The following is a 16,495-nucleotide window of genomic DNA, read 5'->3' as shown; positions in this document are numbered from 1 at the left end:
ACCAGAACAGAACATCGACACGCCGCGGGAGAAACAACTGGAAGCGTGGCTCGAAAACGTGGACTAGGACTTTGTGAAATATGCTACAACTGGAAATTAAAGAACCGGATTTTGTTTGGGTGTTGTTCAAAAAAAATTGACCTATCATCACAGCAAGCAATATACTCATTGGTGAATTTTTCATTGACTACAAGCGTCAGCAAGCAATATAAGCTTGCTCATCGGTGAATTTTTCATAGATTACAAGCGTCAGTTTTTTCAAAGTCATCTTCTGCACTATCGCCATATTTATTCGTCGATTTTTTTTCTTTGGGAGATATCTAATGCCCGTAACTTTATCCCCACCACGCAGTAAGATTTCCATGCATGACAATCAAATCCTGTATTAAACTCGGGCAAGATTGCCTTCCCACTCCTTAATCTCCGTTTGAGCCATTAGGGTGTCACAGGACGAAGGTAAACCAGAGACTTGGTTCAAGTCGGTGAATTTTCAAAAAATAAAATGATTTGTAAAAGTTCCTCGTGTAAAATTTGGTAGCGATCGAACGCGTTTTTAGTCTTATTTAGTCTGTGCAGCTACAGCAGTAGTGAGTTAGTTTGTGCCGCGTAAAACTCCCCTGTATCGCGTTCACCCCACTCAACGCGTTCACATAATCCTACTCACACATTTCACATGAAAACAGAACACAGATCATTGCATTCGAGACGTTCACACAAGTCACATGTTCACAATCACGCACTTGAACCAAGTCTAGTAAACCAGTAAGTAAATCGAGAGAAAAGCTGTGCACAAATAGTGCGGTGGTCGGCGTTTGGAAGGTAGGCGTGGTTTTCTCTTTGAGTGTAACGCGTGCTCTGATTGGTCCGCCTGATTTTCTAATTCCATCAAACTCCTTAACGCAAAATAGTGGGGGTATCCCGCACGGCGTGGTTAGTGGAAGACTCCTGTCTGGCTAACGAGCCGTGCGAGCGGACGATGCTGCCACAGTGGCTACATCGGTATTTTAGGCACTAAAGGCAAGAGGAACTGTCGATAGCCTAATCGCCTTTCAGCTATCTCCTTTTTCCACCTCCCCTGTTGTTCCTGATTTAACGTAAGGATTTATTCAATTCACGCTGTATTTCTTTGGTTTAAACTTAAGTTTAAGAAGTCAAATGTATGTGACGTTTTGTGTCATCACTTTTTCAATCGCAACATATTTTGTTAACTTGCAATTATTGTAAAGTCAATGCAATATGATATTGCTGAAAATAAAATGCTGCAAATTGGATGTTTATTCGTATAATCTGTAATCTTCAATTGATTCAATTGCAGTGAGTTCTAGTTGCGTCAAAATATTTCATATACACGCTCAAGGATTGAACCCTGCAGTAATAAGACCTCACTATTATATGCCATGCTCTATTTCCTGAATGACTTTTCACGATTACGCAGTGACTTAATTCGTGGGCAGTGTTTGCGTATACGAATCGAATGAAAAAAGATATTATCAATTGAGAATATCCATCGGTCTGAAATGGTGCACAATATAATATCAAACTACCATCAATGATTCTTACAACGGGTACAATTGACTTAGACTAACTGGACAATAATTATAAGGGCACCATTTTACAAACACATTTCCTAACTCTTACCCCCAAAATAATTTATCGCCCCTTTTAGAACGTAAGCTATGACCTCTTTTCCATAAGTACACACATCTTTGACGTCATCAATATGTCGCTATACCACTCATAAAATGATGCCATTGTTAGTCTATAGCTGGGTATGATAATAATAATAATAATCAAAATGACGGATAACGTACGCGTGCCACTGAATCATGATAAAATATTCCTCGTACAACCATCATGCCGGAAAATGCCGAGAGAGTTTGACCGTTTAAGAAGGGCTTGACTACGCAGTTTCTGCGTAGTGAAGCTTCATTACGTATTCATGGTGACCCCTGGCCAGCTGTCAATAACTTTGGGGGCTTTTGTCTTTTGGCCTGCTTTGCATATGCGTCGTTGGACACGACCTGCCAATCACCCAGGTAGTCAATTAAACTATTAGTTGACTGTTTACCGACCCAATTAACACTATCCAGCAGTATCAGTCGTATTTTAATCGCGTGGCCCGGGTGGGCACAACGTAGGAACGCGTGTATTTCTATGTGTACGTTTCACTTGTGGTGTTGTTTGTACCATGGAGGTAGGAATGTTTGTACCATCGTGCGTTTGAAGTAAGCTTACTTGTTTCACCTACAGCATTACCTTCAAGGTGACGGGCTGACTATTAATGTTCAGTATCATTGCACGAGTTCTGCCCACGGTGAAAACCACCTGTTTTGCCACGGTCCCTCTGTGGAGGGACCGTGGTTTTGCCTACTAATTACTGCCCGTCGCTGCCCGTCCTGAATGTAGCCTATCTATAGCTACAGTAATCAGTCAATATATAATACCCCGCGCCTTATAATTTTTATATAAACCACAGTCTCTCTATCCACGAGGGACTGTGTATAAACTTATAAAATCATAGTCCGTGCCGTAAAATTGTTGACTTTCGATGCGATATAGAGGTTGATCGTTGAATCGCACCGGCGCGTCCATATTTACTTGCCCCGTAAGCTTACTACTCTGTAAAGGGTGGGTAGATGGAATTCCTGGGCCAAAAATGAACACCGGGGCGAAACTTTTTGTGAACCCATGTGAAAACATAAATCATTTATCAGTTTTGATATATACTCCTAAATTGTAAGTTTGATCATGGAGGTACCTCCATGGTTTGATCAAAATCGAGACCACATTCAAGGGCTATGCAGACTGTCCATGTACGCACACACAGTGACAAGAAGGCGGCAAACACCTACTTACCAAGCACATCGAATCGGCGAAAAGAAGCATAAAAAGCTATAGGCTCATCGCCAAAACAAACGCGCCAAGCGCTAAAAAAACCCATACCAAGCGGCCCTTTTCAGGGCCACCAAACACTCCAAAAAGAGAACTACCCAAAAAAACCCCATAAAATGACATAGAACTGTCACACAAACACTTAAAAGAAATAACAAAAATCGTACACATAAAAATAACGTGACAGAAAAAATGGCCGTGGAAATAAATCAGCTATTTCCAAAGAAAAGCCGACAACAACATGAAATTCAACAACAACCTATCATCGCTCAAACTATGAAACTCCGAAAAATAGTACTAGGCAAAGGCCTTAAAATTAATTCGGACGCCAACAAAACCAAACAGAATAAAACCACCTCAGGATTTCAACAAATAAAGTCGTAAAATGTGACTACGCTACATCGTGAGACACAAACAATCGCAACAACACAAATTCAAAGAAAAGTCAAATTGGGCTCCACAAACAACAAACACCAAAACTTGAAAGCTATCTGAAGCTGCTAAACTCGCACTTCTAGAGATACCCTTTCAAACAAGGAAACAAAACATGTCGCGTGCTAAAAGAATCACGATAAACCAGCTTGCAAACAATAGACAAATTTCGGGAAAAAAACCCTCGACAAGGGTCGGGTTTTCGTCATTGTCAACACAAACGATTACGTACTCGAATGCGAAAGGCAATTACGCAACACTCAGTATTATACACAACAAGCCAGAACAAACAGTAAACAAAGTAAACGAACTATGAATCAAAATGTACGAGAACAAGCACATCAACCAGGATACTTGTGAGTATCTTGATCCAATAAACATAAAATCCGTACCCCCAGTGGTACTTATTGCCTAAAAATTCACAAACCCGCAAAAATCTAAAAGACACACCAGTCAAAACAAAATTTACCGAAGTAAAGAAACATAGAACAAACAAACCGAACCACCAAACGGACTCACAACGTGACCAAAAATTAATATACTTGCCTCGCTAATCGAAAAGCAAGACCACTAAAATGCATTAAAATAATTTTCACAAACACAAACTAAGGAAAGAATCTACACCGCGACTGATGAGAAACCACAACCGGGTTTCGAAACGCAAGCGTCAAAGGCGACTCTATCAACTTTTGTAACAACATAGGTCCGGCTGCGTCTCGCCATAAGCTTCCCCACACAAACAAAACATTACCGTACACACTAATCCAAACTTCTCTACAAATATCCAAAGCGAAAAAACATTTTTATTAACACACACAATCGGATAAGAATGTAGGAACACATTTTCGAAACGAATCAAACACAAACTCGACACAAAAACATTTAGGATAGTTAGATGGGGAGCCTCTTTCACATTTTTTACATCTCGCTATACTGTCTATGATTCTAAAAATAAAGTCATCTGCCACTTTTTCTGTATACGCGGTTTGGCAAAACTCATCTCTTCAATCGAAAGTCGGGCGATTTCATGGTTCTTTGGGGTACGTCGAGCTTAAGGAATGTGGTTATATTCGCGATGTTTTATTCGAAATTATTTATTTCTTCTAGGGCAAATGCACGTAATTCATGCTGTTGGAAATACTGGCCGCTCATAAACAAGACAATAAACTCGATATCTGTGCATCTTTACTTTTATTGTCAAAGTACCATCGACACCCAAAAAAACCAAATGGTTCAGTCCACGCGTGGGTTCAGTCCAGGTATTTGCAACGCCAGTCACCTAGGCGACGGTAATCCGCACCACTTATCACCATCGGGAAGGTACTCCTCCCTCTATACCACTGGCGATCCCACCCTCAAGGCACTGCGTCATTCGACCAAGCATTGTTATTGTAATTTCCTGCATAAAATTAACAGCGAGGTCAACCGGTCAAACTCTCTCGGCTTTTCTCTCATGATCAATAGTACCTAATATATTATGCAATCGCACAATTCTTCCATCTTTACGGAAACTCATGATGACTCACGCGGGAAAATGTTCTCTTGATTGACTTTTGAAGTGATTTAATTATCAGTTCTGAAGTAAAAACTCTATTTCAATTCAAGCTTTAAATCGTTACAATATTGACCTTAAAATACCACCTCAATGTCACTGTTAGCATACACGGAATGAAAAATTTTAAAGATTGATCGTTTTATAATCAATCATATTTTCTAGTTGCGTATTTGGAGTAAAATTATAGTAATTTTTGGGAGAAAAGATACCATTTCGTCAAATATTCAAAATATTATGGGCAGCTTTACAGAAAATAGCACAGTTCAAGCTGTTCGTTAAATATTACGTAACCATGAATACGTGCATGGTTATATTTAGGGGATTTTACATTATTGAATCTTAAAAACGGAAGAACAATTCAAATCACAGGGTATTGCAGGCCATGTTCGTCCAGGAGTTATGATCAATAAATGTCATGTGATCGACTTTTTTTATTATGTAGCGTCCGTGCCTAATACTTTACCCTCGCTATCTCCGCATAGTATTGCAAAGAAAACAGTCCATATCTGTAAATTACCATCCCTAATCCCTTCATTAATTTTATTCTACCGATCACCAACGCAGGGGCTAATCGCCCTGACTGAATAACTCGTATAGCAGCTCATAAGGTAAGCTTGTGACAATTTTAAAAAATTTCATAAATGAAGATATGGAGAAATAATCTGTTCAACAAATAAACTTACCGTTGGTACAAACAAGTATACTTGGTTTTAATGAAGCAAAGACAGTAGAGGGAGGAAGACCCTCTCTACTGTCTATGAATGAAAGTAACACTGTCATTTACTGTGTAAAATGTTATGATATACAAGTTGTGTAATCTCTTTTTAGGTGTGGAGAGAATTCGCGCTGTTTTCCATAGCCAATGGGACATATTCTGTTATCTTTTTAATTTCTTTTCCGTAATTATTTTGTCAGTCGTTTGAGCTCATCGGTCTTCCTGTTTGCGTGGGTTTCCCCGCAATACCAGCGGTTGGTGTCTGGCAAACATCCACGTCATGAAATGGTCCAGAGTTCATCAGGTCATCGAGGACAGATTGCGGTTCGCCGGTATTGTGAGGGGGCTCATTAAACGGGTAACTACATGACGAAAACAAGTTCTGTAATAACATCGGCTTCAGAACCGTTAACCTGCACGTACAACGGGTCATGTGCTTTGAAATGCCGTGTAATTGTTCAAAGCGGTGCATGCGAGCTTGCAAGTGTTAGTCATGTATCTTTCAAAAACTACGCCGGATGTTTTTTCACCAACTCCCGTAATTCACCTTTAAATAAGTTCGTGGTTGCCCAGGGAACTGGCCTTTCATTTGTGCCGACAACAAAGCGGTTTCCCTTGGGACATCATTCGCTACTAGCGAACACAAAGAAACTTCAATTACCTGTAACAAGCCTGATCTATAGCTTTCTTCTACGAACACAATGGAACTATTTTGTGATTATAAGATGAACAGTAAAAGTCACAGAATGTGCTCTCTAAGAGAGGGTTTACTCAAAGCATTTAGTAATTATCAATTTTTCTAGTGAAAACATCAAAACTGTAATTATTGAATTAAATGTTAAAGTAGTATTTAAAAATTGTAGTATTTAAAGCCATCTGCTTTTCAAAAATTGTAAATTTATCCTTTTTGACAATTTTTTAAGGATAATTCATCTCATTGATACACATTTTTGAAAATGTCAAGATTAGAGGTCAAAACTTGATGATTGCTGTATTGTTTAGAAGACCTGGATGCATTTGGAGGTTTCGGAATCATATCTGATTGGTTCTTTACTATTTCAAAGTGCCTCTCTAGGCCAGTCCTTAAAAATGTTTAGGGGTCATATCTAAGTCGTCCCTTAAAAAAGATTAAGGGACACATCAGGGTGATCCCCGAAAGTTTCAAGGACTCATCTGGGTGGTCCCTGAAAGTTTCAAGGTCACATTAGGATAGTCCTTGAAAAATTCAGGGGCACCTCAGGTTGGTCCCTGAAAGTTTCAAGGACTCATCCGGGTGGTCCCTCAAAGTTTCAAGGACTCATCCAGGTGGTCCCTGGAAGTTTCAAGGTCACATCAGAGTGGTCTCTAAAAGATCCAGGGACACATCAGGGTGGTCCTTGAATGTTTCAAAGACTCGTCTTGCAATGGCGGTTTTTGAAAGATTCAAGGTAACATTCTATAGGATAGTCCTTCAAAGATTCGGGGACACCTCAGGCTGGTCTCTGAAAGTTTCAAGGACTCATAGTCTTAGTCATGTTCACTCTACAATCACAGTTGCTGACATCATTGTCGAGATCGGGAACAGCACTGCCAGTGTCACTCCACAAAGGACCGTGGTAACAGACATCAAATTCGTCGGAGATATCCAGTATTCCGTTGCTTTCCATGTAGTCCTGTCATTAAATAATTGGGGTAATGGACGTCCTACATTCAGAATCGGCAACCTTTCCCGACGAAGGAATTAGTGCAGTAGTCAAAATTCAGTCGAACATCACGCCGTTTACACACTCGACATGAAACAATGCAGAGCCTCACAACAATGTGACCCATGACCTTTACTATGTAAATTAGCAAGGACCATATTAGTTGGTGTACGATTCAAAAGTATCATTGACTATATCTCCAAATTAATCATGAAGACTGTAACATACAACCATAGTATTTTAAATAGTGGGGAAACTTTACAGCATAAAAGAGCAACATGTACCTTACCCGGGACCTTACACAATCGCACAACCCTAAATGTCCCTGTAGGTTAAAATGGAATGTGCCATTATGAACTGATTGTTTGCGAATAATTAATTGTTTACTGTTCAGACCAGCGGCGCGTCGGCTAGTAACAGCATACTTCAACAAGCGAGTAAATTACCATTAATCATCAAGCCTTGCTCGTCTAAGTCGACTGAAGGTTCAGCCACTGCCCAGTTTATCACATTTATGCCGGGAAGAACATGCCTTGTAGATCTCGTCGCGTGATAAATATGCAAAGACGTGTTTTGGAGCCGGTCGACCAGTCACACATGGGAGCGATGAGGATGCTGTGTTAAGCCATTACATAATCTTAACTTCGACCGTCATGAATATTGACGCTGTATGTGCAGGAAGTTGGACCAAATCTTTTCAGTGATTCGTCTGCCTATCAGCTTTACCAAGTAATGCTTGTGAATGCACAAGCTGACGAGTGAAGGTCACATCAGGATAGTCTGAAGGTCACATCAGGATAAGTCCTTGAAAGGTTCAGGGTCTCATCTGGGTGGTCCCTGAAAGTTTCAAGGACTCATCCAGGTGGTCCCTGAAAGTTTCGAGGTCACACCAGGATAGTCCTTGAGCGATTCAGGGTCACATCTGGGTGGTCCCTGAAAGTTTCAAGGACTCATCTGGGTGGTCCCTGAAAGTTTCAAGGACTCATCCGGGTGGTCCCTGAAAGTTTCGATGTCACACCAGGATAGTCCTTGAACGATTCAGGGTCACATCTGGGTGGTCCCTGAAAGTTTCAAGGACTCATCTGGGTGGTCCCTGAAAGTTTCAAGGACTCATCCGGGTGGTCCCTGAAAGTTTCGATGTCACACCAGGATAGTCCTTGAACGATTCAGGGTCACATCTGGGTGGTCCCTAAAAGTTTCAAGGACTCATCTGGGTGGTCCCTGAAAGTTTCAAGGTCATGTCAGTGTGGTCTCTAAAAGATTTAGGCTCTCATCGGAGTGGTCCCTGAAAGCTGCAAAGACATCTCTGCACAGTCCCTAAACATTCCAGACAAAAACTGTTGGTTTTGCCCTTAATATTTTAAGGTTTCAACAGACAGATGATATTGATTACATTTCTTTGCAACTACCAAAAAGAGTTCATTTTTAATAGAAGGGCTGAAATAGTTCAGTGATTTTTTAAATGTTTCCAGCATTAATTAGCACAAGCACAAGAAAATGGTAGTTTTATCAAATTTACCAGGTCTCATTTCCTTGTATATGAAATAAATAAATGTACAAGTCATTTTGGTAACATCTACGAAATCATTTCAAAGAGAGATCACCAAAAAAACATACACTACAACAGAACTGATTTGGGTAGAGGTAGAAGGCCATTTTACCATCGAAAATTTAAAATTTTATCATGCATCGTTCGGTGAGAAAAGCAAATGCCTACAAATCAGCCTTGGAAGGAAATTTGTATTTTCACTTAAACCTAAACAAAATTGACAAATCAGTTACATTTAATGGGTTCTCCTTTCCTGAGAGTGCGAAAAGCTAGACAAAAATGTAAAATTTGTTATAGATGTATTTGATGATTGTGCAATTATCAATAATTTATAAAATTTGCCCTCGTCTTCACACAAAAACACTGTTAGATTCGTGATTTTTAAATAGATTACAACAAAATGCTCAAGATCTTATAATCACAAAATAGTTCCAATTGTGTTTACGATTTTCACGTTCTTCGTGCGTAACATGCCACGAGAAGGTGCCCCCAAAGCCAAACACCATAAATCTCTTCTGTGTCGCTATGATTATATTGAACCAAAGGATGGCATATTTATGAAGCAGTAAGGCGACACAGCTGCGAGAAGACAGTCACACACACCCATTCTCTTAAACCACTCCCCTGATGACTTGAAAATGAGAGGCTTGTTGTCAAGAAGTTGGAGCCTTTAACCAACTTCGCTTCTGTAAACCGCCCTTTTAAATCTGTTACTGACATCTGAAATACTGAACACTGTCATAACAGTACGCGAGGGTTATCTAGGTCTACGTGGGTGAGGAATTGTTACAGTAAAGTGGCAGCCGTGTGCAGTATCCTTGCTTTGCTGAGGAAAGACCTAATAGGGTTCACATAGTCCTGTAGTATCGCGTTATGGCATACAATCATTAATCTTCTGATACAGAAGTGTTTGTACGACTGTATCTGAATGGAGACCTCAGCGACCTTGAAAATCTGGCGCTAGTTTTCTATTATGAACAGATTCTATACGTGCTTGCATTGAACATTTTCTGGTATTCCAACTTCATTGTATTATGTTTTTGGTCGAGCCACCAGTGCGCGGTTCATCGCAAAGATTTATGTCTGACCAAAAACCAACTGCAGCACACTTACTGAAAACTTGCTTATGAGACGCCCTCCTGGAGTCTGTACAGAAGATACTTTTGTCTTTCTTGCATGGAAAATACAGAGATTCATTATGATTCATTATATTATAGCTTTGTCAATACCAGTGAATTTTGTGACGTCATATCCATACATTATTACTGATAATGTAGTCCATTATTCAGCACTGCGGCCCCACAGCGAGCAAGTTTTTTTTTGGAAAACGAAAATAGGACTGCGCATTTAAAAGAGGGAAATATCGGATAAACCATGTAATACACAAAACTATAAATCTTGGCAATGGTTCACAATATTGATAGTAATGTCTTACTGTACGATTTATTACATTTTTTGAGTCCTCACGCACGCACTTGCAGTCTGTCTGGCTGGCGCTCAGCATGCAGTCCCCGTCCGATACGCTGGTTGTAGTACTACGTTTGTTTACAACATGGTTCGCTTGGTATGTGAAACAGAACTCAGTACGTTTGCAAACTCCTAGACGATACTGGGTTTGACACATGGCATATTTTAAATGTATGTCAGTGGCCATGTAAACGATGCAAGCGTGAAAGGCTACTCGAACCAGCCGTAAACGGGCCAACAACGGCAGCTTGCTGTCATCAACCTTGACCGGAAGTGTCTACGGAAATTACTACGGAGCCATTCAAAGTCTCGGTCCAAGGTCAGCTACTACCAACAATCATGACGACCGTGGACTCTCCGTTGATCTAACATCTCGGCCACCTAATTCTGATGCACTGACTGTAATCGGAGACAACTTTCATTCATCGTTTTTTTCTCCATGTCTGTGATTTTACCTTGCCTTGTTCTCGATATCGCGACGGTACTGAAACCCTCTAGTATGTTTGTCAACTGTACCTTTCAAGCACCCGTTTACGTCAAGTTCTGTCGTTCGCCGAAATAAAATAGCTCTTCTCAAGGAGCCATCGAAAATTAAATTTATAGACACAGTTATTATTGAAATATAAACATTTGAATAACAATGTTGAACTCTGTTGATATCGTTTGCAATGAATGCTGTACTACTAGCGACATAATACGATCGTATTCTTGACCGCGGAGTGACGTCACTTTCACCTCACGCACGCAAGTGAGGTGAATTGGGATTTGACTATACAGGACAGTGAACAATGCAGAAATTATGTGACAAAGGACAGAGCTTAGTGTTTATCATTGACATAATGTTGAAACTTTGAATACTGGTGTAAAGGTTGAAAAATCCACACTCCATTATTTTGTTCTCACGGCAGTGTGACGCAAAAATGACGTGAAAACCCGCAAGTTCCCGGATGTCCGCGGTCAAGAATTGATCAGCTGATACCATGGCATGCAGCTCGCTGATCATGCTGATGTCGATGCATGAACATTCCGTTTTCTTCATCTCTGGCATTTCACCGTGTCGATTTTTTGAATGGCATGATATTTTAAGGTGATGTTTCAAGTTTGATATAGACGGTAGGGATGCAGTTACTTTTCATTTCCCTCGAAAATACAGCTTTTTCAATTCAAAATGAACCGTGAAAGTGCTGGTCCTTTTTTGTGCTGAACGTGCGTGTTCAGTGCAGTGCACTGTGCAGTGTGGAGTGCATGTAATATGTACAGAGTCAGGGCCGATCATGCAGGACGACGCTCACTGCGCTGGCTTCAAACTCATTTAAAATTTCCTTTTTTATTCGCTTTCTACAACTACAAATTCACTGGCATTGCCAACTATAAAATAATAGCAATAATGCACCCCCTCCCGGCCCATAATGGACTCAAGCAAACTTTGCACTCCATAATGTACTCGGCTTCGCCTCGTACATTATGTCGTGCAAAGTTTGCTTTCGTCCATTATGAGCCGGGAGGGGTGCATTATTGCTAGGCCAAAAAAAAAAAAAGAAATGTTTCTGGTCAGGCCTTTCTTAAAAAATGGTGCGGCGACGCGGCTTTTTTTTTTTTTTTTTTTTTTTTTCCTCCTCCTCAAGGGAGCGAGCAGGGTCAGTTAAAGCGCCAAAGCTTAGCGGCTATTTGCATAATCATTTGCATATCATTAATTTATATTTGCATATGGATGTAAGCTTGCACATGCATCCACACATACATGTACACTCACAACAAAATGCAATGGTAACACACAAGTGTGCAGTTTGAACATCATGGAAACTCTTTATTACACTTAAATAAATCATCACAGTATTGTAATTACAATTGCAATTAAAACAAAAGATTCAGATTGAAACTTTGAGAGCAAGAAATGGTTCGTCTGATTGGAGTTTCATTAATACATAGGCCTATAGGCCTATTGCTAATAAATTGTCAAAACTTGCCAACAAAGAGGAAAATTCACAAATTTAAGCTTTACACAATTCAAATGCAATTGATTTTTATATCATTTTTGAACGACAAACACCGCGAATAATTTTTCATCACGGGGATAGATTTCAACCAGCGCCCCCCCCCCCCCCCCCCCCCGCATAACTTCTACTTCCACTGAACATCGTCGTTCGATTCTTGATTTTAAAAATACCACCAAGATGATCACAAGACATGAACTAAGTACAACTAGAATCCCTCGAAAATCAGGTGTAAAATCTTTCAGAGAACGTGTCAGAGTCTGCAGAGTGGAACCACACGCGACGCCAGGATCAATGTCAACACGTTATAAACCTGTCGACCAACATGGCCGCCGCCATATTGAAATTTATGCAAAGTGAACTCGATCGCGATCGTGATCGTACTCAGACAAAACTCATCATTGTACAATCATAATCAACCTCACCAGTCAACTCTTGTTTCTTTTGCGGTCCATTTCGTTGATCAAAGCATGGGAATGTGATCAAAGGCCCTGCTAGTGCTACACCGCTACCTCTGTGAACACTTGTCCGCGATGTATACTGCACTGCAGCTTTGTTGGTCGTAGTAGTCGTTCTGGAATGAAAATTTGTGAACAACCCAGCCGATTCTTCTATTGTTTTAACGTTCCTCTCAACACTTCCGGACAACTTATCTGATGCATACCATACTTCACACCTTCCACTCTTTCACCAGGTTAAAAGTTGCAGTGAGCGCTTATGTGTAGACAATGCATGCATCAGCTGGTAGCTACGCAGAGCGTGTGAACTAAAGGATGGCGGGAATATTTTAAAGCGTAGCGCTAGCGGGGGGGGGGGGGGGGGGCGAAAGCGTAGCGGGACCGCTATGGCCTGGGGATAACACTGAGTTTTGTAGTTTTATCAATATAGTAACATTTAAACTGTTCATGCAGTCACTGATCATGTGCCCCAAAGAATTTTCTTTCATTTCAGCCGTTTTGGTTTGGTGTTATAGTAATCAGTATGTAGTTTGCCACAGCCGCCGGCCTCAAACCAGGAAAAAAAAGGGTGACGCGCTGTTGTTCAAGTGACGCGCGCGCTGACCAAAACATTTCTTTTTTTTTTTTGGCCTTAAATCTGATGATGAGAATGATCAAAGTGACTCATGTGATGACCTTAGGTTTGATACGGAGTCACAGATCGTCAAAAGCGGGCGTGTGTTGAGATTTTTATCGAGTTTGGCCAATATATAAATACAAAATTGTTGTATGTGTCGACGTGGAAACAATGTCTGACCAGTCACATTTCGGATAATTTGAACACATTGGCATATCCCGGAATTCGCAAGCTTAAATGTCGGCGTCCTGTTCGTTTCGTGAGAAAATCAAAGAAAATAATGTGGATCACTGACTAGCCTTGATTATTAATGGTTGTAGAAATCGGCTAATCACTGAGGTAGATCGGCGAGGCCAGCATCAAAGTGCTAATTGAGTTGAATGCAAATTTCTAAAATAATGTGCAGACGCTTGAGTTTATTTCGATGTGACCTTAAATCCTTACGTCGATATCATTAAAGATAAAAACCATGATGTCACGTCGATATATCTTCTGCACATGCGATGATAAGTTGATTGGGGTCCTAGTTTACGCGAAAATGTGACACGATACCATGTTCGCCATGGTTAATACGATAATCGAAATGTAACTCCCATTGATAGTTATCCAGAAGGACTTACAGAGAGCGGTAAACGCTGACGTAATTGGCGTAATCGTCCAGTATTAAATATTACTAGCTACGTCTTCGTTGAAAATACCATTCATATATTTTTGCCGTGTTCAAATAAGCAAACAAATGCTTCATATCTTTTCCAGGGACGTTCAGACTTTACATAATTTCTGAAATGCCTATACCAGAACTTCAATCTACATACTCCGTAGTTTATGACACACTTCCGCAGACGCAGGCGTTGGAAAAGAGAAGAACAAACAAACAAACAAATAAATAAATAAACAAAACAAAACATGTTGGAGAAGGTTACCCAATTAGAAACGGCAAAAGGAAACGCCCTATGGGAAACTTCACTTTTGTTCTCACATTCTTAATCATGGTGTCTGTTTTTATGAGTACCAACAACATACGCATTTTTGATTGTTTGTACAATTATGGCCATACATTTACATCATATGATTAGTAAGTACATGAAAACATTCAGATATCCATACACAATTGCAGGTTCCATAACTAGTGTCTTGTTTGACAATAGGACAAGTAATTTTAAAATTTCGAGCTGAATACACTTATTTTCTAACGGAGGGACTCCTCTTCGCCTGATAAGGCATTACAAGCTATAATGCAGATGTGCGAATACCATTAGTAACTAGTGTGCAGGCTTTTGAACGATGATGGTGTCCCTGTCGGTGTTGAATAGTATCTCCCCATCTTCATTACGGGGATCGCAGCAGTCGGTTTCCAGACAATCGAGCACTTCCTTTTGTAGCTCAGGTGGCGCTGTCTTCCGAAATGCAACACGTGGGTTAGGAAATCCAACGCTAAATTTCCATCCTCCGAGTCTGCCTTGAAACATTCGGTTGCTACAGCACGAGACCGTTGGCGGAGGGACTGGTACTTCACTCCCATATCATCCAAAGCTTTGCGTACATGCTCTGATTTATGTATTTCATGCGACTGTCTTCCAGATATGGTAATTTCCTCCAAAGTCTGGCAAATCCACTGTCGTCTGCAGAAAAGAATATTGATATTTTTAAATTAATGTTTCCAATGTTACTTCTAATTGGTCTTTATAGTAGATCAATAAGGACAATTATTGTAGTTGCAGAGGACAGTCTTTTCTCATAACATTTGACATCATACTATTAATGCATGGATATGATCATGGGTTTGCTGTTCGAATTATTGCTTCGCTCTAAAACGAATATTCGGAAATTTCTCTTGCGTTATCGCGAGTTTATATTGTCTCTGATATTGACAGGTCCTTTCAAGACGGAATTTTGTGTCGCACCCTGTGACACATTCAATGCCTTCTTGATCTATGCTCTAAATTCGAAGTTATACTATGTTACGTCAAATAACGAGATAAAGAATAGCATATCGAATTAATTCTTCTTTTTCAAACAAGGAGAGTTATCAGTTTCTGTATGTATATTTTAATTTACATTAAGTTAGAACACAATCTGATTAAAATCAGATGTAGAATACGGCGACGTCTACTTTGCGTTCACAGTATTCTCTTGCTGTCGCCTCTCACTACAGACTGCAAGAGAATACCGCGTACGCATAAGTAGACGTCGCCGTACTCTACATCTAATTTTAATCAGATTGGTTAGAACAGGTCTCGGGCACAGATATTCGGACTCTCAAATTTGAACAATTCTACCATTTCTGGGGGCTCATTCTAGAGCTCTTGGGGAAAGAAAAACTTTCACTTAGTTTTTTGAAAATCGTAAGTTTTGTTTTACTCCATAGAGTTAACACAGGGATGGTCGCCATTTTGTATTTCAAATATTGCAAAATGTCCAGTAATTGTATCGACAGTTCGAAACTTTGCACGCTGACCCCTGATTTATATTGTTGATTAAGAGAATGGTTGAAAGTTTCATTTAGGAAAGTTTGAGCAAAACTTTAAGTCTTTCACTTTCGCAGCACACACTACCCCCTAAGCATTTATCTCAGGCCGGAACCGCAGTTCATCTGTTCTACTCTAATTACCTGCAATCATCATGATGATCATGACGCCTCCATCTTCAAGCAAGTCATACAGATAACGTAGACTTGCTCTGTAATCATCGACATAGTATAAGGAACTGATGACACTTATAAAATGATAGGAAACTGTCGAGCCGTAAGAGTTTTGAAAGCCCTCTAGTGTCTGCTCTCGCCATTCTGTCTCGACTCCCTCCAATAATTGTTGCCTCTCTTTGAGCAGGCTTCGATATTTATCCGCGAGGTCGGGGGTTGGTTCTATAGCAACGTTCTGTATACTCGGGAATAACTTTCGCAGATGCGTTATCATCATCAAATCAATTTCACCTGTAAATTAAATTTTGTCTGTTTACAATATTTAAGCTTTGAAGGAATTCTGAGACACTGTTCATACAATCGGTTATTGGATGTAAAATGGGTGAGAGTTACACCAAAAGTTTTAGTCGAAGGTCTTATTTCAGTTCGTCAACACTGACTTGAATCATGTTGCCATGAGTATTCATTTCAGTATTTTTAACCGGAATAAAATA

General features: G+C 40.2%; 1 protein-coding gene across 1 annotated transcript in view; it reads right to left on the bottom strand.

Annotated features, from left to right (window-relative positions):
• Positions 1-12,074: 12,074 nt before the first annotated feature.
• The window catches only part of LOC139131656 (histamine N-methyltransferase-like), a 10,026-nt gene continuing 5,605 nt past the window's right edge, over positions 12,075-16,495 (bottom strand). The window contains exons 2-3 of the mRNA XM_070697808.1: positions 15,972-16,292; positions 12,075-14,982 (exon numbers count right to left, since the gene is read on the bottom strand). Of these exons, the coding sequence (XP_070553909.1) occupies positions 14,873-14,982; positions 15,972-16,292 (431 nt within the window). The 3' untranslated portion in view covers positions 12,075-14,872. The remainder of the gene's footprint in view (positions 14,983-15,971; positions 16,293-16,495) is intronic.

Source organism: Ptychodera flava, chromosome 4 (genome assembly GCF_041260155.1).
Source record: "Ptychodera flava strain L36383 chromosome 4, AS_Pfla_20210202, whole genome shotgun sequence".
NCBI lineage: Eukaryota > Metazoa > Hemichordata > Enteropneusta > Ptychoderidae > Ptychodera > Ptychodera flava.
Note: the sequence above shows the minus strand (reverse complement) of the source record. Positions and strands in the feature narration are given on the sequence as shown.